General features: G+C 35.8%; 1 protein-coding gene across 13 annotated transcripts in view; it reads left to right on the top strand.

The window, feature by feature from the left end:
* The window catches only part of CACNA1D (calcium voltage-gated channel subunit alpha1 D), a 185,853-nt gene that overhangs the window by 143,073 nt on the left and 17,528 nt on the right, over positions 1-25,252 (top strand). For 7 of the 13 annotated variants that reach the window (XM_067003174.1, XM_067003173.1, XM_067003172.1 and 4 more), the window contains 10 exons: positions 5,287-5,325; positions 5,745-5,873; positions 6,623-6,688; positions 7,896-7,987; positions 9,728-9,887; positions 10,919-11,046; positions 11,168-11,264; positions 12,460-12,562; positions 13,616-13,717; positions 18,993-19,123. In XM_067003174.1, coding sequence (XP_066859275.1) covers positions 5,287-5,325; positions 5,745-5,873; positions 6,623-6,688; positions 7,896-7,987; positions 9,728-9,887; positions 10,919-11,046; positions 11,168-11,264; positions 12,460-12,562; positions 13,616-13,717; positions 18,993-19,123 — 1,047 coding nt within the window. The remainder of the gene's footprint in view (positions 1-5,286; positions 5,326-5,744; positions 5,874-6,622; positions 6,689-7,895; positions 7,988-9,727; positions 9,888-10,918; positions 11,047-11,167; positions 11,265-12,459; positions 12,563-13,615; positions 13,718-18,992; positions 19,124-25,252) is intronic. The other 6 variants (XM_067003179.1, XM_067003175.1, XM_067003178.1 and 3 more) reach the window with 1 other exon arrangement.

Genomic DNA, 25,252 nt, shown 5'->3' with positions numbered 1-25,252 from the left:
ACAGTAGTAGATGCAGAGGTTTTGATTCACATTTTTTTTTTATATTTCTTTTACCATTCATGTGCTGCCAAAATGTCAAGAAAATGACGGAGAGTTCACTTTCCTTTTCATTTGTGAAAATGTTTTATGCAGCCCCTGTGAACCTAATCTTATGCTTCAAGTTCAGTAAGATTCAGGTTCTTTGCTGAAGTAGGACTTCAAAGAAGAGCATTGATATCTTCCTCCTGAGCTCCTCAGAAAGATCTATTCATATGGAGCTCAGCACTGTAAACATGTGAGACTTACTCAGTGCTTACACTACCGTAACAGCTAACAGTGGTTAGTAGCAACGAGATCGACCAAAAAATGTCTCTTGCAAAACCAGAATCAGATATTCTGTCATTTGGCAGGAAGGAACCAAATTGTCACCATTTCAGCACTATGCAGTGTGTAACACTGACTTGAGGACAGTGGGAGACTTTTTGTTTGCTAGGCTGCTTGTGGAGCGTCTGCTGGGATGGCTGGGGCTCGCTCTTCCATAACTCACATCCACCTCCTGTAAGAGATTCTGGATTCCAGTTTTGGAATTGCTTCCATGAAGATGTTAATACTGACAATTTAGTTATTGTACAACTGAATATTTTTTGGACTGTTATGAGAACAGTATCCCATGTCATCAGCAGATGTTACGAATTTAGAGTATTAAATACTCTAGGAAACGAGGAAAAATATGCTTCTTAATCTACTATCTTGGGGTACTTCACATTGACTCAAAGTTTTTATTAAATGATGCATATGGGCATTTGATTCATGTTGAACAGGGAATACAGAGAGTGATAAGAATTACTACTAATTACTTAGTAGCAAATTTGAATCCCAGTAATTATTCTCTGAAGGAATCATGTGTACATACATAGGCGCACATACACTACATGTTTCTGAAGATATTTTGGCAACCTGAATGCTTTCCTGTGTATGTTACTGTCATTGTATGTATTTGTCATTTGCATATTTCCTGCTATATTTGCAATCGTGATTCCATCATCATTATGTGTTAATTTGCTTTGCATACTGTAGTACACTTTGGCACAAAATGTAACAAGAAATATTTGATCAGAACTGCCTACTAACATCCACAGTTTTGCACCATGTTTTTTTTTTAACTATTATTTTATTTTTATTTTTTCCTTAAACACAGCACTATGGTTTGCTTCCAATGCATGATGCAATCAGTTTCACACTGATCACAGTTTTGACATTGAAGCTTTTCCAAAGTTAGGTTGTTTATTTGGAGCTTTAGTTGCAATATGAAGAGATGGAAAGAGGAATTACAGTTTAGGAAACGTGCTAAATTTTTTGTAAGCAACAATAAATACCAGCAGGTTGCAAACATTTTAATTAGTGAATCAAAAATTTTGGCTGATCATTGGTTAATCTTTTTTGAGGGTTAGGATTATTTTGGGAAGAAAACTGCTGTGTTAAGCTGTGATTAAGAAAAATGAATATATATTACTGATTTAGAGTCTATTTGAAGTATTTAAGAAGTGGCTTAAATTTACAGAGAGATGAGGTGCTTTGCTGAACTAGGCTCTCAGTGTAGCTGGCACATGGCTGACAGAAAGGAGAATAATTAAGCCAGTCTCTGTCCTCGTTTACCCCATCGCAGTGCATCTGTTGGGCAAGGGGTGAAAGCAGAAGCTGCTCATATAAAAATAAATATTCTAGCTCTGCTCTAACCTCGTGCCCATTACCAGACTTTTAGCAGTGATGCCAGAAGCACAGCTGCCATCTTCAAAATCATGTAGTCCCACGGGGGACAAAAAATATGAGAATGGCCAGCCAGCGCCCATGTCTGGGACACGGGTAGTATTGGAATCATTGCTGGAAGGTGAGGGGAGTGCAGTTTGTAGGCACAGCCTGGCCACAAAAAACACTTGGACTTGCAGTCCTGTCAGCAACTGTCTTCCAGACACTCTGCTCAACCTGCTCCATCTCGATTCTATTCAATACTTTTCCTACATAATGTGCCACCTACTTGTGTGTGTACATGTTAAGCAATATTACTGAAGTTGTAAATAAGTTTGTGTTTGGATAGTATGTTTTTTTTCCTTATCTGGAGGTAGCAGATGTTCACTGTTATTGTCAATCTCTCTGTTACTGAAAATTGTGTCAAAAACTTAGTTTCCCAGATGTTATTATTACTGGTGCCGGCTCAACATAAACAAATGTTAATTTATCTCTTAGATTAGCATTTCCTTTGTAAATAAGTATGAATATTGCTTCTGGTCTGTCAGTATACTAAATTAATTGGAATTATTATTCATAATGTGAACTGAGCTGATGTATTATCAGAGGGAAGTGCCAGAGAGGGTAAAAAATTAGATACGCTCACTTTAAAATGTCAGTACCCAAAACAGTTGGCCAATGATGGGCAGAAGTTTGATGTTTTCATCTCCAGTGGAAAATACTCCTCAGATACCAGGAGTTTGTTTTCATTCTTTGTTTCTAACATCTGTCCCCATCTCAACACCCCGGTGTTTTTGCACAATTTCTCTTTTGTGAACAGGGCATTTTCCTGGCCTGCTCTTACTGCTTGCATTTGACATCCTACCACTGCCCAACAGCAGGTGATCAGCCATCAAGTAAAAAAAAAATAAATAAAAATAAAAATGGCTTTTACACTCATCACTCCTGAGCACTTGCAGTGGGAAGTAGAACTGTTCACATGCAGTTTTGGTAATCTGATCTCTGTCTGCAGTGTAAAAACTGGGAATTAGGCATTTATTAAAAACATAATATGCAGAAAAAGTTGTATTTTTTTTAACCTATTCTTCCTTTTATGAGTTTTTTAACAACCAAATCCAGTGATCTTAATGCATGTGCTTTCTTCATTTTTTTTTTCATTTGGAACAAAATTAAAAATCTGTAGGACTAAAGTATGCTTATTCTGATATTATATATTCCATTATACATTGTTATCCTAATACCATTCCTAGATTATTGGGGCCCAATCGTTCTAGTGGGGAAAGATCCCAAATGCAAAATCCAGCATTTTATTTCATTCTTTTAGTGCCAGCTTGTGAAGATGTTGTAATTTAATATGCTCTCTTTCTGTCAAATACTTCATTTAATTTTTGATAACACAAAATATTGAATGCTAATTAATTTGATTAATGATTAGGACTATCTGTCTCAGCATGCCAGTTATTAGAGATTAATATGAAATTTCAGGCCTCGTCTGCAGAAGTTGTAATGAAACCTGTTTTCTTTAAAAGTTTCAGATAAAGAGGAATTATTTCTGTACCGAAAAATCAGTAATAATGTGGGTCTGTGTGCACTAGTACAGGTTTATTGCTGATGTAGTTAGACAGCCTTGTAAGATTGTTTAAGCATTGTGTGGTGTTTTGACATTTATGATGTTTGTGATATTTTGGCATCTATGATGTTTGTGATTATGGATTTCTCCTTAATCAATATTTTGGTAGTTTTATTTCAAATTGTTGAAATATGCAGGGCACTTCTAATGCAGCAACTCTCTTTTATTGACAGCATTTTATTTGTATGTGTTTTATACAAGTGCTTACAAAGCTTAGACATGATAGCTGATTTTACAAACTTACTAAAGTCTGCTTACTAAAGTCTAATGATGAGATCTGGGTTCTTGTTAACATTAATGCCTTGCTTTAGTAATAACCCCTAAAACAGTTTTAGAACTGTTTCAGAAAATACTGAAATCCTAGCAGGGCAGTAATGCATATATAGAGATTACATATAGTTGAACGAATGGTTATTTTTACCTCATTTTTTTAGCCACTTTTGATACCTTCGTTACATATGTTTTGAAAAAAAAGTAACAAATAAAACAATTAGTCTTTTAATAAATACTGTTAATGATCTGGATTCAAGAAAGTGCTACCTATTCTTTTGTTGTTATTATTATTTTACCATAATATGTTTGTATGGTATATTGCTAGTATTTTCAAAAGACTCATCTGCTCTCTGTTCCCTTCTTTCCCTCTGGGTCTTATCCTAGGTAACAGCAAGGCTTGAGATTTTACTCAGTCTCAAAGATAAGTGTGGCACTGAGAGTGTGCCCGATGCATCCTCAGTGTGTTGGAAGCAGCACTGGGGAGGCATCACGGTTACTGCCACTGTATGTGACCCTAATTGTTGAGAAGTGCCACTTGAAAAAGGTGTACATTTTAGACAAGAGGGTAAGAGCCATCACTTGGATCTAACCTCCTAAATTCCATTTTTGCTAGTGCTATGAAGTTTTTAAAGACTTTTCCATCCAGTTTTGAAGAAGCTGCAGTGAATCTGTCCGTGCACAAGCAAGCATGGACATGTGGTCCTGTAAGCTTTGCTAGCTGCTTTGCCTAAGTGTCTGGCCATTTAGGATATTGGGACAGTTTCTCCAAAGACAGATAAACAGAGACATTTTAAAAAGAGAAGTGAGTTTCTTCTTCACAGGACGTAGAGTTTGGCTCTGAACAAGAAGTTGGTATGCCCCTCTCCCCTACCTGTAGCTTATGCAGGTTGTACAGATCTGTTCAAAGGGGTCAATTAAATCCTGAAACCCTTTCTCCATGCCCAATCCTGTTATACCACCTCAAATGTACAGGTACTTTCTAGGTGATGAGAGACTCCAAATTTTGCCTTCTCATTTGCACCCCCATGGGAGAGTTAGCTTTTGTGTTACTGTGCTAAAAATGTTTGTCTGCCACTTCAGCTGAGTGAAAAATCTGTCCTTCTTAAGCACCGCCTGGCCTGATGCTCATCAATGAATGAATTAACTCACGTGTATTACTTTGCTTTAAAAGAACTCTTGATGTGATATAAAACAACAATTTCTTGAATATGGTTAGATTCCAGTGATGGAGTAATCAACTTTCAAAAAAAAATCACATTGGAAAAAGGACCTTGAAAAGCCAGTTTGACCCCAAAGCTTTGTTCTTGAGTTTTACGTAAGGCTTACTGCTAGTTTCATACAACCATGGAAATTTGTGTCTAATTTAGACTGGCTTACCATGGGAGTAGGCATTTTATTTTGTATTTAGTTTACGTAGACTCTCTTAAACATGTTCTTACTACCAGATTTAATGAGTCACCAACAATGTTTTAGTGTGTCAGCCAACATGAAATGCTAAGGGAAGGTTTTAATAAGTACTTAATGTTCTGTTCAGGAAATACATTGAGTTGAAAGATGTTCATTTACAGTTAGAAGTGAAAAATGTCCTTCCTTCTGTTTATGGTGAAGCTGATTTTTTGATCTTGATTTTAATATTTAATGTTCTTAATTTCTTAAAGCCAAAGCCAACTGAAACAGTCACAGCTGATGAGTCTGGGGTAAGATTAGTAAACTGACCCCAGTGGTTTTACCTCTACTTGAGTTTATTCTTTTTACCATGTCTCTATTTTCCACCAATTTTTTATGTATTTTTCATAACTGTCCTACTACAAAGGTGTATGCAGTGGTTTGCATTTGTTGTCAGTGTACTATTGAAGTCTACTACAAACAAACCCAATATGATCCTTATTAACAAACCAGAAAACTTGGAAATGCATGTGATGTGTGAAGCATTTCTACAGGTCTTGTGTTTTTAGCATGTAATTTTTCCTTTCATATCATTCTTATCAAGGGGAAAAGGTCCTCAAGATACATTTTCAAATCTTACCTCTTCCACCTTTGCATTTGATGTTGTTTATCTGGAAGTGTTGCATGTTTGAGTTTGTATTTGGTTTGACTTCTCCATGATACTCTTCAGAACTCCGAAGACAGCGCTAGAATCTCCATCACTTTTTTCCGTCTTTTCCGGGTGATGAGGTTGGTGAAGCTGCTTAGCAGAGGAGAAGGAATCAGAACTTTATTGTGGACATTTATTAAGTCATTTCAGGTTAGCAAAATTTATTTAAGGTTGCTTAATTACTACAACTATTTACATACCAATTTTTGTGATATAATACATTGTAGAGTGCAAATAGTATTTCTTTTGAAATTCATGCTAGCAGTAATTACATTTATAAATACATTTGCATGTTAATGCTAAAAGAAACTTTGCCAGTTAATTCTGTGAGACCAAGGGTCATTCTTTGTCATATAAGTTTAACTGTTACAGTGAGATTTTTACAATACTTCATAAGAAATTATTTGGTATGTCTAAAAAGAATTTTTTGTGAAATTAAAAAAAATACAGGTTTGACACACACAGGTCTTTTACTTCCACGTGTTTTTATTATATGACTACAAAAGAGAAATTTAATCTTTTGTTTGTATAAAACTGATTTCATAAGTGTAGCAAATAGATATTTCAATCCTGTCTCCTGAAAATTCTGAAGAATGTGAAGTTAATGTAGTATAGTGGGAAGTACATTTGTTTTGTCAGAAGTAGTAATGAAAATAAAATCTAAAACTGGTAAAGATGGCTCTTCCCCCTGGATTACTGGCAGAAGTAATTTAAAATATAATGAAGTTCATGTTCATGTGGCAGAATATTAAGAGTGACAGGTAATAAATAACATGTTAAGCACTTGCATAAGAAGAAAACCCCTGGGAAGGCCTGTGGTGTACAGAGAAATTTTGTAAATGTAAATTGAAATTATGGTGTGAAATTATTAAAAGACAATGCACCTGTCCCTTTCCTAGGCTCTGCCTTATGTTGCCCTTCTGATAGCCATGCTGTTCTTCATCTATGCTGTCATTGGAATGCAGGTAATTATAGGGTTTTTTTTGTTTTTTTTTTTTTTCCTTAGTATTACACAAAAGCTCAGTGTTGGCTACTCTGAGACCGGTTAACCAAAGTGCTTATTGAAATGTTCCTTTGATAGTGATGCTATGTATGAGGCAGAGCTTTCAGAGTAATGTAGAAAACTTTTATTGGCTATGATTTTGGCAGTCAGAAAATCCAAAAAGATAAAAGAGAACTGGGTGTGAGCTTATAGTATCTTGATTTGCTGAGGGGAGCCATTCCTCTTTCACACACTGTGAGGTTTATTCTTCCTGTGCATGAATGTATGAAAGAATGCATGGCTTCTTTACTATAGATTTGTTTGGGGAATATGGCATTAAAATCCTGGCCTTTTTTTTTTTTTCTCCTGTCTTCCATGAGAAAAAAATAGAACTAGGAAAAGAATCTAGCTAAGGATTAGAAAAAGGTTTTCTTTTGATCTCAGAGTTGTAAGGTTCCCAAACCAACTCAAAGGGAAGCCCTAATTAAACATGATGAGATGAGGAAACATGATATGGAGAGTAGATTTGCTTCCTGATTCTTAATCTTCTTTTTTTAATCTGAAAAGAGCTTACATCCTTACAGTCCAGCAGCATGTATACAGAGCACAGTGACCTTAATCTCTCAAAATGAAATAACAGCCCTTACTGTACTGTAAGACAATATCAGTGTATTAATGTGAGGAAAAAGAATGGTCTTGCGACCAAGGAATTGCAGTTTAATTTTGGAGAAGTGAACAAATTTCCATCTCTGGCTGGGACAAAATGCTCAGGCTGGGACTCTATGCTTTGGCTTCCATTTTTGCATCTAATTTGTCTGTTTAGATTCAAGGTTTTCAGAACAGCATTTCTTACTACAGGTATGCACAATATCTGTTTTAGTGGGGTTTTAATCTTACTCGAGGACTCTAGGTGCCAGCCTAAAGCAAATATTTTGTCACCTACAATACAGGAGAAGGTATTAGTGTTATAATGACTTAATGATGCCAAATTAAAATGAACAATTATCTTGTAGTTGTGATATATTTACTGCATTTACATTATCAGGAAAAATCTCAAGACTTACTCAAAAGAGTAAGTACATTTGTGAAAGTGCTTTTCATACATCCTGAAGCTGGTTTAGACTACAATGGCTATAGCTTCTCCCAGTACAGGTTGCTAGGATGAAAGTCAAAATCCTGTTTTTCTGTAGGTATTTGGAAAAGTGGCCATGAGGGACAACAATCAAATAAACAGAAACAACAATTTTCAGACTTTCCCCCAAGCCGTGCTGCTCCTCTTCAGGTGAGTAAACCTGAACTCTTACTTAATGCATCCCGTTTCAATGGTCTGTATGAAATGTCTGTAACCCTTCTGCTGTGGATTTGTTCAAAATGTGTCTGCAAGTAAGAAGCAATTTCCTATAGCAAGCATGTACTCTCTACAGCTGTATGCTGAGTGTCCGCTGGCACAGCAGGGCTCTAATCAGGTGCTGCAGGCCTGAAGTCATTACAGCTATTACGGAACAGTGCATTTGTGGAGGAACTGTCTTCAGGTGGAGCCTAAATAGCCAGCTCTGATGGCTCTCTGCAGGTGTTGGGGAAGGTGAAAAAGACTATGCCCTTATTTTATTCTGTGGAAGCACAGGCAAGCTAGCATGATGGTTTGAAAAAAAAAAAAAAAAAAAGAAAAAAAAAAGGAAAGGTTGTTGCAAAGGTGAAAAAAATAATCCGTTCTTTATATTTTCCAAAGAGATGTCAAGAAGTAGTGGGGTGTAGCTTTCAGAAGGGAGATATCAGCAGGAAAAACCTACTGATAATAAAAGTAACTAAACCTTGGTGTAAATGATCCTGGGGGATTATGGAATCTTCATTAGTAGAGAGCTTGAGAACAGGGTAAACCTTTGCCAGGAGTGCTGTGGTTTCATCTAGGCCTTCTGCATTGCTTGTTAGTTGACTCTCAACCAAAATGTATCATCAGATGTGACAGTTCTCCCACATTCACTGTGGATCTAAGCCAAAACTGAATTTGTTTATGAGATATGCAGAAGAACATCTGCATATGCAAAACACATTATAGATCACTAATTCATAGACAGCCTTATTTTGTTTCAAAAGTACACTTTATCCTCTGTTAAAAACAATTTACTTAAAAATCTGAGCAAAAAATACAGTTCTCAGATGACCCCTTCTTTCAGTTCATTGCTCTCATATTGCTTTGGATGTTTATCTCAGGTTTCATTATTTAATTTAGAAAAGCTTCAAATAAAACTTTTGGGATGTTGGGAGGGAAATAAAAACCATAAGCTAACCCAAATCATTTTCCAGTTCTGCCTTGTGGAAAAATTCCTATCATATTGCATAAGATGATTGACTATCCCCAGAAAATAAGCTGAAGGTAAAAGAGGGAGAGAGTGTATTACTGAAAAAACGAACTTAGAATCCCATAGGTTCAACATCTGTAGTTAGCTACAATGCTCTGTATCTGTAGGCCCAATGAGAGAGCTAAGTCACTTTATGCATGTGAAGACTTGCCTTTACAACTAGGTCATAGGTAAGTGGTTGTTTTTAAGTATTTGAAATCACAGGTGTGTATACAGGCATTACCCAACTATAGGAAAAAAAAAAAAAAGGCAACAGCAGAAACAAGAGACAAACATTTCCTCAGCCATGGAGAGAAAAAAGCAACACAACTTTTAACTTTTATTACAGTTTTGTTATACAATATATCCACTTCCATACACAGCAACCCCACTGCAATAGGTATTTAACTTGTAAATGACAGTTTGGAGTTCAAATTTTTACATGTGAGGCTTTCTGGTGTACTAGTGTACCTTATAAATTTTGCCTGCAGTGTCAGATCTAAACTTGTCATTTCTGAAACATGCTCTGTAATTTCTAATTAATTTGTGCTCTGAGGAGTTTGAGGCCTGTCTTCACATTTATGCATGTACAGCTCCAAACATTTTATCAGAATGTAACAAATTAATACATTCTTCTTAATTTTGATCAAATAATACTTAATTCTCTTTGTGACCTTATGAAGGTGTGCAACTGGAGAAGCCTGGCAGGAAATCATGCTGGCATGTTTGCCTGGAAAACGCTGTGATCCAGAATCTGATTATAATCCAGGGGAAGAGTACACGTGTGGAAGCAATTTTGCCATCATTTATTTTATCAGTTTTTACATGCTTTGTGCATTTTTGGTGAGTTCAGCTTGTGCTTATTAGCAGAAATAAGTTTTAACATTTTGAATTTCTTCTCAACTAAAAGAGTAGTAGGGTCAGAGAAGAATTTAGAATCCTATCGCTAAAATATTTTTGCAAGGTTGTATTTTTCATACACACTCCTAAATCCTGTATCTTATACTTAAGGCTAATAAATTCTCATGCGCAAGATGTTCTTCAGACTACAGGCCTCCCTGTATACAGGAAATGGCTCCTTGGACATTTGAAAGCTGTTAACCTTCTTTTCATCAGCTATTATTTAATGCATTTTTCAATAATGTCATTAAATATTCATTAATAATGAAGTTGCAGTTCATTTGACTTATTAGTATTATATAAACATCAGAATTTGGATATGTATCTCTACAAAGTGTGCTCAGATTGTGGTGCACAAGATGCAAACTATAAACTTTCTTCCTAATGATGGCATAATGAATTATTTGCTCTAAAACAATCTGCAGAAATCCCTTTTTCCTCATTGCAGGTGTCTTGGCTAAGCTGGTTGATTTGTTCTTTTCTCAGTACTGTTCTCCTTGCAAAAGGAGATTGGTCAAACAGAATCCTGGACCACTGTAAACATACCCCTTCTCTTGTGTCATCTTTTATGTTGATGAAACATAGGCAGAAGTCTCAATGTCATGTCAGTGAATCCTATGAATATAAAAGGTGTTTCCTGAAATCTACACAGTGTCAAACGTGTTGGATCCATTCTTTGATCTGGCAAGTCAAGGAAGAGAGACAAAAACATTCAAAAGCCTATGTCAAAGACTGAGTATTATACAACAGAATCACACTCTTGTCATTTGATTTCTTGATAGTTCCAGTTAAGCAGTTAAAAGGTCAGCAAGTATTTTTTTGTGATATTCAATGTTATTTGCCAAAAATCATTATTTATTAATTTATTAAATTATTTGAATTCTAAAACTCCTATCTTATAAAGTTATTTATTGAAAATATTTGTATTTCCAAAAAATTCCAGTAGATCTGTGTTCTTAATTGCTTTTGTTTAGATAATAAATTTATTTGTGGCTGTCATTATGGATAACTTTGATTATTTGACACGTGACTGGTCCATCCTGGGTCCACATCATTTGGATGAGTTCAAAAGGATATGGTCAGAATACGACCCTGAGGCAAAGTAAGTTAGAGCATTTCTCTGGTAAGATTTATCTGATAGAAACAATAAAAGCATAGCATAGTATATTCTTTGAGAATGCATGCATATTTGGTATTTGGTAATTGATATGTGTCGGTTCTAGGGGAAGAATAAAGCATCTTGATGTGGTTACGTTACTGAGACGCATTCAGCCACCACTTGGTTTTGGCAAATTATGCCCTCACCGAGTGGCCTGCAAGGTAGGTTTTACCCTATTTCCTTTGTAGGCTTCTTTCACAGTTTATTCATTCATTCGTTCAATTCTGCGAAATGTGTGTTCTGTACGCACAGTAAACCTGTCTATTCACAAGGTGTCCTCCACTCAGGTTTTCCCAGCTTTATGCAGGTTTAACTTAAAGCAGCAAAATCAGTGTCATTTCCTTCAGTGTACCCATTTGAGTAGCTTTTGTCAACATGAAATTCTTTACAGAGCATCAAAATCAAAAGGAGCATCAAAAGGAGTTGGTCTGTAAATCTATCAATCTATTATTGTGGCATATATGAGCTACCTCAGCCCAGCATTGCTGGTGACCCAGTGACATTTCTGGTTTCTCTTTAGTCCCAGGGAGAAGAGGGTGGTAGTTTACTTTAGTTCGCAATTAAGTTTTGATATAGTACTTTTACAGTTGCATTCATGGAATGTTTGCTGCATGTGAAACATAGATCTGAGTTTGAAGGGTGTGGACTGCAAGATGATAAACCACGCAGAAATGAATAACAATGTCCAAACAATGTCCAGAAGTGAGAAGACTGAAAATTAGCAGAAATTTCAAGTAGAACTTGTTAAGCACAGTGTGTAATCTGGATGAGGATAAATTACATTGTAATATAAAAGTTGAAAAGCAACACAAAGGAGATGAACAATTATTAATGTATTTAAGGAATTCTAATGAAGAGGCTAATCCAAAGAAGAAAATCACTTTTGCACTAATTCTATGTAAATAGCATAAAACATGCACAGCATTATTGAAGAGTCACCTGAGAAATGAATCAGTTTATGCAAGCCAGACCTGGTGCTGTGGTTCTTCATGGAGCATGAGGCTGGAGCACTCCATGGGAAGCCTGGAACATGAGTGCAACTGGAGTGCATGCTTTTGAATAACTGCATATGTCCCTGATATTGCTTCAATGTCTGCTGATTAGCTCAATAAAAATTACCTATGAAAACTATTGGGCAGTTTTATCGTTTGTAGAAGCATACATATGATTAGTATCAGAAATAAGCAATATTGGGTGTTTATTATAGACAGCTTGGATAGAAGGCTCAATGTTTTTTGAAAAGTTACAGAATTTTTACTCCTCTCAGTGGATATTATTCTTTGATTATGTCAGCTTTTCAGAAATGAATGTTACAGGCGTTTGTTTTTTTGAACATTTTTCTTTTCTCCTTCACAGAGGTTAGTAGCCATGAATATGCCACTGAACAGTGATGGAACCGTCATGTTCAATGCTACTTTGTTTGCTTTGGTTAGGACTGCTCTAAAGATAAAAACAGAAGGTAAGGGTTTTACCTGCCGAGTCTTGTCAGAAAGTGCAATGAAGAAAAACTAGAATTTATTAATTTTGTTGGACATGAATAAGGCTGCCTAAGTCTCAGTGGATTCGATTGGACTTTGGATCATGGATTGTATTCACTATTGCTAGGAATGACTTGTGAGAAAATGAAAAGGAGGAGGTAGTGAGGCCAAAGCCCAAGTAATATCAGAAATTATTACATGTTTTCACCTGGTCTGATAAAATCATTCAGCAGTGATGTAACAGGAGTTCTACTGCAAGGAATGAATGAGTTCCCCTCTCTGGATGACCAAGATGCTCCTTCCTCACTGCTCTTTAAGTCAGTACATAGATCCCACATTAGTGCAACTGCAGCTTTTGCACACTTGAAAGTGACGTCACTGGTTTGTTGGAGACCAGTTCTGACTCGGTGGAATGAATTTCTGTCATTTGCATCAAAAGGGGAAAAGGTTTTAAAAACTGTGGTATGTTTTGAGGAATTTTGCTTTCTGTTTTTATATATTTTTTTTCATTATTTTACTGTCTTTTACTTTTTCCTGTTCCAATTTCTTCTGCTGTTCTCTGTGGGCTAGGGTACCACTGCATGAGAAAACTGCACAGTAGTTGGATGCCTGAACTTGCACGCCTGCACAATTGAGTAAATCCTATGATTAGACAAAAAATAATAAATAAAAAAAAAAGGGTCAGCTTTGGATCAGGAAGGAAGTGGCTTGTAAAGAACAAGTTGTCACATTCTGCGTAATTTAGGCAGAAGGTATTAAGCAGTGACAGAGTAGAGCCAAGATCTGTAAATTACTGTTGACTTCTGAAGTACTCCAGAGACTGCTTTGAAAGCCCCTAGGAGTTCTCTCTTACACTCTTTCTTCTCTTGGATTATTGCAGTATTGTTATCTGATACTTCATGTAGCTTAGGCTGCTGCTAACAGTCTTTATCACAGTCTTTATATGTAAACAGCTAATTAATATCCAAGGATCATTCATTGCAGCTAGTTGAAACACAGTGGTCATCTTTTGTTTTTCTATTTCATTGCCACAGGTAACCTAGAGCAAGCAAATGAAGAACTTAGAGCAGTTATAAAGAAAATATGGAAGAAAACAAGCATGAAATTACTTGACCAAGTTGTCCCTCCAGCTGGCGGTCAGTGTGATAAACTTTGCAATATGCTATTCTCTGTGCATTTTGGTCTTTGTGGATTGCTAGGAACCAAAGAAATAAAATTACTAAAATTTGAAATGATAATGTCATTAAAGGACAACAAACAATAATAGCAAAATAAATGCAGAGAACATTATATCCTGTTACACTACATAATAAATATAGGACTGATTAACACAAATTCACAAATTCCTTAGATTAAAAAGAAGGAGAGGAAGATGCACTTAATGCTTATTTTCTTGCTTGGAAACAACACAAACCTTATTAGAGATAAATTCAGTCTTAATTTCAAGTCATTCAGCAAAATAAACTAAATTTAGTTTGATTTCAGTTCATTCAGCAAAATAACTTTTTTTTTTTTTTTACTAATTAAGCTTGTCAATGTACACTACATTTTAGCTTATATCCTTGTATATGTTGAATACTTTTGGGAGAAAACTAAAAAGTTTTAAACGCAAAATTGGAATATATATATATATATATATTTGCTAAATTGGTAAAGCAAAAGGCTAAGTTATCTTAGTTAGACTAGTATAAACCAGAGCAGTTCCACAGTCAACAGATAATGGAACTGGTTTGGATTTATGCCAGTATGACTGAGGTACGAGTATGGCCCTTGTAAATAGATATCTAGATTTTAATCATGCCAATACGTTTGCAAGAACTACAAGGCACGAATATTACTTATTCCTACATGCTATAAAATGGCATCAAATATTTGTTATACCTCTTTTTTAAATATATATATTCCAAAATATATATATTTAGCCTTTTTCAATATATACATTTTTCTTAATATGCTGTAGTGTAGGTTTAGGTGACATTTTACTTGCTTTTTCAAGTTTTAAAGGTGCAGGATCTGTTGCACTGTGTCATCCACACCCAGGCTGTATATATCCAGACAATATACAGATCCATTGTAATCATCTGGTATTTTTTGTAGTCTATTGTACTTTTTATAGTGTTACAGCAGCTTTCAAGACTGATCAGACTCAGGTTTGGAAGCAGACTCAAGATGCCAGGCCCGATGGTGGTGGATGCTGATCCCTTTCTGAAGGTGATACTCTGTCTCTAGGGGAGAAAGAGCATGCTGGCTGCACTGCTGTTCAGCATGACCCAAGAAGCAGCATTAGCTTTGTCGCTGGAGGGAGCCACTTGCTATTGGTGTGGTGGCTGCCAGCTACTACTGGGGATTAAGACAAAAATCTAGCAAATTTGATGATCCAAAGGGGAACTGATACTGCACATTTAAAACAACTTTTTGTGTTCTACTCTGTTGTTTTTAGCCTTACACCTAAGTGCTTGCATGGCATAGATGAATTGCTTTGTTATTGTTGTAACTATGTGCTTGAGCTTTTTCTGCAGCCTCTGTTCCTTTCAACTATGAGTCTTTCCGAATATTCTGAAGCAATTCTGTTTTAGGGTGGTGGCATGGAATTAGTGTTGCCTCTTGCCGACTTTATTCCCCTACATTTTTTATTGAAATAGAGATGCATGCTTCAGAATAGTGAGCTGTGCCTGCCTAAACCAATCTGACAAAGAATCTTTAAGGATTACATTCCTAGAACTAATCTTACATAGCGACTCACCGTTAACTTCAGCTTCATTTCATTGCTGAATGTAAGCTGTATATTTACTTTCACCTATACTAAAATTCATTGCTAATATTTATTCCACAAATATAGCTCTTCAGTGTAGTTAGAAGGCTGAAAATCTGGATCATTGCTTGAATGATAAAAGACACTATGTCTTCAGTGGTCCGATATAAGCTAGAACATGTTGTGAAGTCCTTAAGATTCACTAACTTTCAATTTACTTTTTCTCTGCAGACAGTTAGCTAAATACTGGTTAAATAACTCATTACTATACTTGAATTAAACTGTTAATAGATAGCAACAGATTTTCAGTATAGAAAGCTGAAACTGTTTTGCAAAAACAGAATGAGAGTCAAATGCCTGAATGTATGAACGCGTTCATATTCTTAGGAGACTACAGAGTAAGAGAAAGGCATACAACCCACTAAAGATTCAACTGCTTTCTATTTTCTAAGCTCCCCAGTCTCTACCTGCAAACCCATTTAATCCTGCCTAATACTTTTTGACCTCTTCCAAAAACTTCCTACTGAAATGATTCCTTTTGCTGTCCCTATTTGTAACTATAGATCTGTCTATACTGTGGTCAGTTATGCTTAGCTGCCTCCCTACCTGTCCATATCTGGCTATATGTGTGTTACTCAAAAAACAAAGTCAAGGATGGCTCCCCTTGGCCAAGCTTCAGTTCTTGTGTGCACCTGTCTGCAATACAACTGACTGTGCCTGTGAATTACACGTGCATCTTGTTTGTACAAACAGACTTTGACATGCACGATTCAGGAAACTGGTAATGCATCCATCTAATATGCTAATAAAAAATTGGTTTATGTCCGCAGTGATTAATAGGGCCCTCTGTTTGTGCACACTGAGACTTTGGAGTTATTGTCGTCTCAGGTACAGTCAGTAGTCATAGCCTGTCTTGAGACACACTTTAATGCAACCCATAGTAGTCTATGTTATATCAAGTCTGTCACTTCTATGTGCTTGTTCTTTCTAGGAGCCATTTGCTATATCACTTCCTTAAAAGTTATGTTGCAATACTTGAAATAAAATAATATAGAAGATGGGGAAAGGCTTACTGGGGGAGGTTGACCAAGGATACATTGCAGAAATTAATGGATTCAGCTAAACTAGGGAAGGCAGGTTTAGGTTAGATACTTTATAAGAGAACTCTTCTTAATAGGAGACTTGTTTCCTGAGGAGCTACCAAGAGAGATTGCAGATGAACTTCAAAGTGAATGTTCACAAAAAGATTAGAAATTAGATTTGGGGAGTAAATTAAAAACCTTTTTACTGATGAGACTGAATCAGTACACTGATGAGCTGTTCTTGTGAGCTACAGAGTCCCTGCTGTTTCCTAGTAGGAACTGGGGGTACCCCAGTCTTTGAAGACATGTCAGGATTTGGCAGAACAGACTCATTAACAAGCAGAGACATTTCCTGCAACAGACTGGTCTTCCAAACAAGATATTTTAAGGCAATTATTACAATTGTTTTTGCTTTGATACCTCTAAAGACAATAAAATGCTGGGAGGATACATCCCTGGTACAATTTTTCTGAAGTTAAAGCCTGTCATAGTTTCTCACATGCACACAACCCACATCAGACATTATAAAGAAATGCATCCTGTGAATTCTGGAAGGAGCTTATTTTGAATGGTGAGGATTCATTTTGAGACAGATTGTTTCACATAGATAAAAATAAGTTTAAATAGTATTACATATGAATTGGATTTCCCCATCCTTTTTACTGACGTTTCATCACGTCATGAAAAAAAGAAGGCTACTGAAATTTAAATTAGCAAAAGCTGTCATATTACAGCGAAAAGTGCTATTATTAGTGAGATACATTGGGACATAAAATTGATAATGCAAAACCACAAGGAGACTCTTTTAATCAAACATTAATGTATGATGTTACACTAGATGACAATCACTTAAAAAATTTCATTGACAGGGAAAACACTTGCTTAGGAAGATATGTTCATATGTAGAAAACAAAACAAACCAATAGGAAACAAGCAAAAACATCAAGTCTACTAAATCTCCATTAGCGTTAAAGTATGCACAAAGCAAATGACATAAAACTTAAACAAAAAAACAAAACCCAACCAACAAACAGCAACAACAAAAAAGCCCGTACTTTCTATCAAAGGCGTGTTAAAGTGTGTCTGAGCACATAAGATTTTCTGCATTCAGCCAAGCAAGTCACGAAGGTGTAACCCAGATCCTGAGATGTGTTAAGCACCCATCTGACACAACGAGGGTAGCCAGAATGGCAGGGGCTTGCTGTCCATCATGATGCGGGCTGTAACTGTGGAGGAAACTTGGACACCTAAAATACACCAGCCCTTCCAGTACTAAAGTCCTCCTTTATGTGCAGCACTAGCCAACTAGCAACCACGTTGCAAATGGCTGGCTCTACATATTGCTAAACTCCAGACAGTAGGCAGCAGAAGTGGAAAAAGCTAACTTTGTGCCAGGTAACTCTAGGGGAAAGAAATGTGTGAGAACAAAAGCAATGTTTTTGAATAGAAAACTATTTCTAGTTTTCTGGCAAGCATTACTTATCAGGGCATCAAACTTCCACAGCTGAACGATTGAATGGGACTCATAAAACAGACGCATACATACTTACATGCTGTGAACCAGGAGATTTCAATATCGTCATAAGGTACCAGTTGTTGAACTTTGAAAACTTGGAAATTTGGATTTGGTTCACAACAGTGACTCTGTAAAAAAAAATCTAGTTTTTACTGTACTGTCTGTCTGTGTATCTTTTGAACTGTGCAAAATTAACTGTTGCAAATTATTTTCCTATCTATCAGCAAATCAGACCTTATATGATACAATAATGTGGGAAAGCACCATGTCTGTTTCATATTTACTCTTATCATCACTACCTATCTAGGAGGTGACTAAGGACTAAATCTTCACTTAAACAAGAGCCTCACAGAAAATATGTGAAATTGTAAAATCTGTGAGATTTTACTCCAGAATCAGTCTTATTGGGTGACAATAAGACAGCAGAAGATACGGTCCAACATGAGTATCTGTAACACAGACCAAATTCAAAGTGGAAGATGTTCAGCTGCTATAGTAAGGATATGACACCAACTAAAAAAAAAAAAAAAAAAAGTGCATAACAAAGCAGCCTGTAAAGATACCAAAGTCCTTATGTAATTAAAACAATGCTATATTGGTACACTAAGAAAATTTGGCTCAGCAGGAATAAAAAAAAGTGAAATATGTTACAAGCAAGACTTTTTTTTTATAGACAGTCACTCTTATAAGCGTGTGTAAGTCACAGTAGCTCTTATTTTAATCCATTTATTTCAAGTAACTAAAGCCAATCTTTCACCTTCTATGAACATATAAACATGCTTATGGTTTTTTTAGAAACTTACATGAATTTACCCAGAAGTACATGAGAGTTGGTAAGGTATTGTATTTCCTTCTTTATTAAGGATGAGTTCACCTACCTCACTGAGCCCAAACTGCTTGCTAAAACATTGCTTTAAGCTAGTTACAGATTCCATTACTGTAAGCTGAAATCATAGTGCCTATTGCACCCATCACATTTTTTCCCCCAAATCAGATATGAGTGTACAGGCTATTGACAAATGTGCTGACCTGGGAGAGATCTGTCTGGTCTGTTCATTTAGATGATGAGGTAACCGTGGGGAAGTTCTATGCCACCTTCCTGATACAGGACTACTTTAGGAAATTCAAGAAACGCAAAGAACAAGGACTGGTGGGGAAATATCCTGCGAAGAATACCACGATTGCTCTACAGGTGATTTTGTTTTTACATTTTAACTAACCATTTTGTGAGCTTACTTGAAATACCAGGTAGATGAATATTGATGATTGTGCAGTGCTGCAAGGATTTAATTTAGCTGGGACACTTTTGGCCCTTGTTCATCAGAAAAGTAAAACGTAACCCTGCTTTTCTCTCTATAACAAGGTAAGTGCAATAAATTATTCTCTGTGAATTACTCAAATGGTAGCAACAGTTATAAGATTCCTCAACAAGTATAGTTGATACATCCAAGTCTAAAGTTGCTGAAGTAAAATCAGATAAATGAAGTTCTGAGCCATCATTTATGTTGTTTTACTTCAACTGTTTAATTTCTTATGTTCTTATGATGTTATAAGCCAACTCTCAGGTAACTTCCTAACAGGTATTACCTCATAGTAAAGATGTCTTTATATGGTATTTGCTTCCAATTCTCATTGTTCTTTTTCTTTTCCATTCATGGTTACTGGTGAAATAAGTTCTTATCAACATTTTTAATGTTTGCACATTTTGAACTTCACTTTCATCAATTTATTCTGTACGAAGTAATATTAGCATGCTACATTAATGCCTGTCTCTTAAAACAAGCTGTCAAATGGAACCCAGGGCAATAGATTAACTAGTACTACTTGGCCATCTGTTTCTTGGAAAGCCTGCAGCAAGCAGTCCATAGAGTATAAGTGATCTGAAGGTTATATTTTGAAAGTTTTTATTCATTGATACCCTTGGCATTATGAACTTTGAGACATGCAGATGGAAGGCTGCCCTCAAATAATTCCAGAAATCATACACTGTATCATTTTAATTGGATTATGACTCAACAAACTTCAGTTAATGCTGGGTGGATTCCTACAAACTGTAAAGATATTTAACCTTTCTGATGCAAGTTGAAGACTATGTTGTGAAAATATCTAAAGGGGGAGGAATGTGTTAATTCATATATCTTTTTCTTTGTTAAAAATCCTGCTGTTTTTTTTTTTCTTTTGTCTAACATAACAATCTTTGCTGTCTTTAGTGGGCAATTTTTCTCTCATATTTCCTAATAATGTCTCTACCAGGAGCTCTGATCCATTTGCTGTTCCAAGTCATGCATTTCTCTACAATAGGTAGAGAAAAATTCATCTCAGTGCTTGTTACTGATGTATGAGCACACGGCTTGCCGGGACAACATGAGCTATATTTGCACATCATCAGAGAGAAAAGAAATAACATGGGGAATGGAAGAGGTAAAAAGGAAAAGGCTGGAAACAGTTGAGAGGAAAGTGAAAGACACCAGATTGTTAGGAAGGATTTTGCAGACTTTGAACAGTATTTGGTAATAAGGAGCTCAAAATTATTTCTAAGCCACAGTATTACAGGTTTCCACCTCTGTTTTTGAAGTCGTGTGCGTAACAGTATAGAAACAAATAGAGTTCCCAAATGTGGGTGTGCTCCGTTGTTTATTATCAGATTGTGCTTTCTGTTCAATACCAAAGACAGAGAGAAAGATGAAACTGGGAAGAATTAGCACTTTCTCTGTCTTTAGACAAACATTTCTCAGTTCAGAACAGCTAAAAATTGCACCACGAATCTCTGCTAGGAATCTAAAATGGCTTTTTGTTTGTTTGTTTTGTTTTTGTTCTGATTAAAACAATGTTCCTGTGGCAATAACATGATTCAGGCTAGTAGATAGGAGGTTGTTTCTTTCTCCACATTTTCCTCTGTTCTACTTCTGTCTTTCTAATAAATGAATAGTAATTCAGCTTCATCTACCAAATATCAGTAGAAATGCCATTTCAAAGAAACCTGAAACCTATGGTTGGAAAAAAGCCCTGTCTTATGGGGTTTCAGCCCAGCATTTAAAGGATTAGATGGTTGGACTCAATGATCTTAAGAGTCTTTTCCAACCTAAATGATTCTGATTCCTATAGCTATTTCTCCAAAGTAGATTATCAACAAATATAACAAGTTATTTTTTTTCTCTTTATTTTGCTGACCAATTTTGCTCAATCAAAAAACAATGTATTGATATGGTCAGAAGAGTTTCTACTGGAATAAACTCTTCCTTATTTTTTTTTTTTTAGAAAGTTACTGCTTATTTACATTTTAGCTTCCTTTATTAAAATGTCAGTTATTCAGGAAGACTCAGTCAGTGGGGCCAACAGTAAATTAGATCTCATTTCAGATAACTGTTCCATCAATTACATTTGCATTTCATCGTGAGTATGATATATAGGCTTGATAGCAGGCATTTTTCCATCCCGTCAGCTGTCAAAATCAAGAACATAGGTTGTCCAACACCATGTTTCTGTAGTGGAGGAAGAAGAAAAACATAGAGTCATGTTCTACCCTAGATATCGTCTCCTGAATTTTTGGAGTTTTATGCTCCAGTCTGCAAGACTCACTCTGTATTGTCTCATTTCTGCCATTTATCAGTTCCAGTCAGAACACATTTATAGTTAGCATTTATTGAATTTTCCAGAAGAAGGAAAGCTGGATCCTAGATGCCAATGTTCATGATACCAGATATGTGTAGTAAATAAATCACTGAAGGTATCAGACTCTTTGCACAATCAGAGAAAGAAGGGGACTGTAAGAAAATTAATATTATGTTGTACCAAAATAACTTATCTAGAAAGAAAGGAATAGAAACTGGGAATATTTAAGATAGCTAACACTGTAGAAGCTGTAAAATTATTGTCCTCTAATTAACAACAGAATAAGTACAGAATACCATTTTAATTTATTTTTTAGTCATTAAGACAGGAGTTTTAACAAATGAAGATCTGAAAATTTCATCCTTTGCTTTCATATTATTTGGTTACATGTGAGAAATTGCCTGTTATGTCAAGAGAATTTCAGTGGCAGTCCCCTTGCCATTTTTGTATCAGAACCTTGACACAATTGGAATGAAGACAATGGCTTCTTCTGATAGTTAGCTTGAGAAATGTTTGAGGGGAAGAAGCAGCAAAGTTTGGGTTGAGTAAGACCATTGGAATGGAGTTCCCTGCAAAACTAGGTTTGCTTTGTGAATACCAGTCTGCAGCAGGCAGGAATTCCCCTTCTTACCCCACAGTGATTGCATTCAGGGTGATTTTCATTCTGTATAGCTCAGCTTGTCCTCAAGGCTGCAGCATTTGTGGTTAGCCTAACAAAGGCTGCTCTTTGGGAGAGAAGAGGAAGCACTCTAGAACATGAAGTGGGTCTCCAGAGTTTATCTGCTCAAGATGCTGAGTAAAGTCTTTTTGCCATGAAGTTTCAAAGTCCTCCTCAGTCAGAAAAGGGTATTTCAAGTTATAACCAACAGCATTTGGTCTAAACTTCCGTATTGTCATTGAAAACATCTTCAGAAATAGTATAATGGTGGTCCTTGGAACTACAACAGGCTTGAATGTCTTCTGCAGATTCAGGAGTTTTCAGTCCTTATGAAGGAAAGAAAAGCAGCTAATTCTGAAATGGTAGGTGACCAGTTTGCGTTAGCTATCTACTGACATTTTTGTTGTGTTATACACACTTTTAGGACATGAGACACAAAATTCCTTGGGGGTGAATTGCTCATAGTGCCTTTCTTATTCTATTAATCGATATTTACGCCATGAGAATGAATACATTCTTGGGATAAAACCAGAAAATTATATTTGTAGCAGTAGTTTAGGAGATGTCTTTTTGTGGTGATGGAAAAATGTATTGAGCCAAACAGTAGTCACATTGCTGGTGAAAATAAATGTTAAGTGAAGCATGAACGGGTTTAATTACTTTCATCTGTTAGTTGGAGTAAATGAATTAATTTGATGCTCTTTTTCCTAGGGAACATGTGTGCTCTAAACTATGTAACATTCACATCTGTATTTCACATTTATTTACACACAATCCGCTTTGTTAATATCTGCAAATAAAAGTTAATGGATATTTCCCTTCACATCACAAGGACACAAGACACTGATTTATTGAGCTGAACTTGATCTTGGGAATGTGCTTTGGGTTAAGCTAATTATGCTTTTTATGTATGAAGATTTTGTTAGTAATATCAACCCTACAGTAAACTTGAGAGAAAGTAGACCCCTAGTAGGCATCTACTGAGGGGTTAATATGCTTTGTTCAAGTTCAATTTAATTGTCTTCTGTGTTCATGTTGCATTCAGAGAAGGGCTTAGCTTGACAGAAGCCACAGTTTGACTGAAAGCACAGAGCTTTTGTGCCATTGTATAGCAGTGCGCTCAGCCTCAGTGTTAAGAGTGTGGGCTCGATGAAGATGAGGAACACTGGGGAATCAAGACTTGGCTACTACGTCTCTTATATTCACTGCTATAGTGTAGGTCTATTCAGCTATTTTTCTGCATGCTTATTTTCTTACTTCACTAGTTCTGGCATTGTGTTCTGTTCTTACTGCCTTCAGGTTATTTTATGCTGTGACAGTGCATCTGTGGTGGTTTTTTGTTCTTTTTGGTTTTCTTTGCTATAAAATAAGCAGCTACTAAAAACATGTTCATTATGACATTCATTATACAGTGGTTCATGTGAACAGTTTCATAGTCATATACTTTCAGTACTCTGAAACTCTTAAGACATAAGCGTTTAGAATTCATGTTTATGCTTTATTTCAGATCTAATTAGTTTATATAGCAATATACGTAACTATTCAGCATTCTTCTAAAATCTATGAAGCATATTATACAAGTGTCTGCCATTTCCTGATATCACTATAAAATGCCTCAAGTAGGGAGCATTGTTTATTTTATGTGACTAGAACTACTGTAGTGATCGTGATTCTTATTATTTAGACTGTTGTGTTTACTCAGCTTAAAATAAGCTAAAACTTCATCTGTGTGTAGGTTGCATGATGCCTCTAAATGGATGTGCACTGAGTTCAGATATAGGGAAAATTATCTTTTTGTAGTTCCAGTATTCATAAGCCTTTAAAAATTTTTCTAAAAGTCATGACTCTGAAGTCTTGCATTATACACAAACTTCTCAATATAAAATGTATATCTAAAATAGTGCTACTGTTTTATGAATACTACAGATGCATAAAATTAATCTTAAAACTATTTGGCATTTGTTAAAAGCGATCTTTTTGAAATATTTAACTTCTTAATATTTTTAAGCTTAATTTGACTTAAATATTTTTGCATTTTGGCACGTGATGCTTTTCAAGTATATTTAAGGTTATCTCCTTCTGAATGACCAATTGAGAACTATAGTTATTAGTCATATGACAATTTTACCACTGAGGGACACCTACAGTTCTATTCCTTTAACTTTTAAAGGCACACACGTCATCTCAGTGCTGTGTCAGAGACAGGGGCATCGCTAATTGTCTCTCAAGCTGCTGTTTAGCACACAGCACCGGTGTATTAGTGCTTCATGCCATCTTGAAAACATTGCAGGTGCTATTATGCCTCATAAAGGACAGCTGCACAGAATTATCATGTTAATTTGAAGTCATCTTTTGTATTTAGAGGAAAGCCTATTTAAAGACATGCTTGGTTTTATCATGTAATTATGTTTGGCGCACACTGTGTCATGAACTAACTAACTATTGGCCTGATATATCTCATATTTCCCATGCCTAGAATGAACAAATTAAGCAAAAAAGGCATCAAAAATAAATTTTGGAGAGAAAACTTCTGAATAAGAAAGAGCTTTTATTTTTGCAAATTTGTAGTGAAATCTATAGAATAGAATTAGAGTCAATCAAATACAGTAGCTTGAGTCTCTTCTCTTCCCCTACTTCAAAGAAAGGTCAACAAAATGGAACAATATGAATAGAACCAACAGATGTCCTTTTGCAGAAGAGCGTGAATAATTCAGTGGTGCAGTTTTGATTGTTATCCCTGTAAAACTAGTGTCTAAACATCTCTTGCATATGTTTTATCAGCTCTGTTACAGGTCTTTCTATCTTCCAGTGTCTTTGATGAAAACAAAGTTTGCTAAAAGGTGTTGGGTAAATGTACATAAATATTAACTTTTATATGAAAAAAAAAAAACACCACACTGTTTTTTCCAGTCCCATATCCACTAAGCAAAAATATTTGTGAATAGCAAATAATGATGCTCTGTGTTGGAAAGTTAGAGATAACAGAACTGAAGAGTTGTGTGTTCTGCTATAATCTGATATTATTAATGCATTTTCTTAGAAATGTGATCC

The sequence above is a fragment of the Anser cygnoides genome, chromosome 10, assembly GCF_040182565.1.
Source record: "Anser cygnoides isolate HZ-2024a breed goose chromosome 10, Taihu_goose_T2T_genome, whole genome shotgun sequence".
NCBI lineage: Eukaryota > Metazoa > Chordata > Aves > Anseriformes > Anatidae > Anser > Anser cygnoides.
The sequence above is the reverse complement of the archived record's forward strand: the minus strand, read 5'-3'. Positions and strand labels throughout refer to the sequence as shown.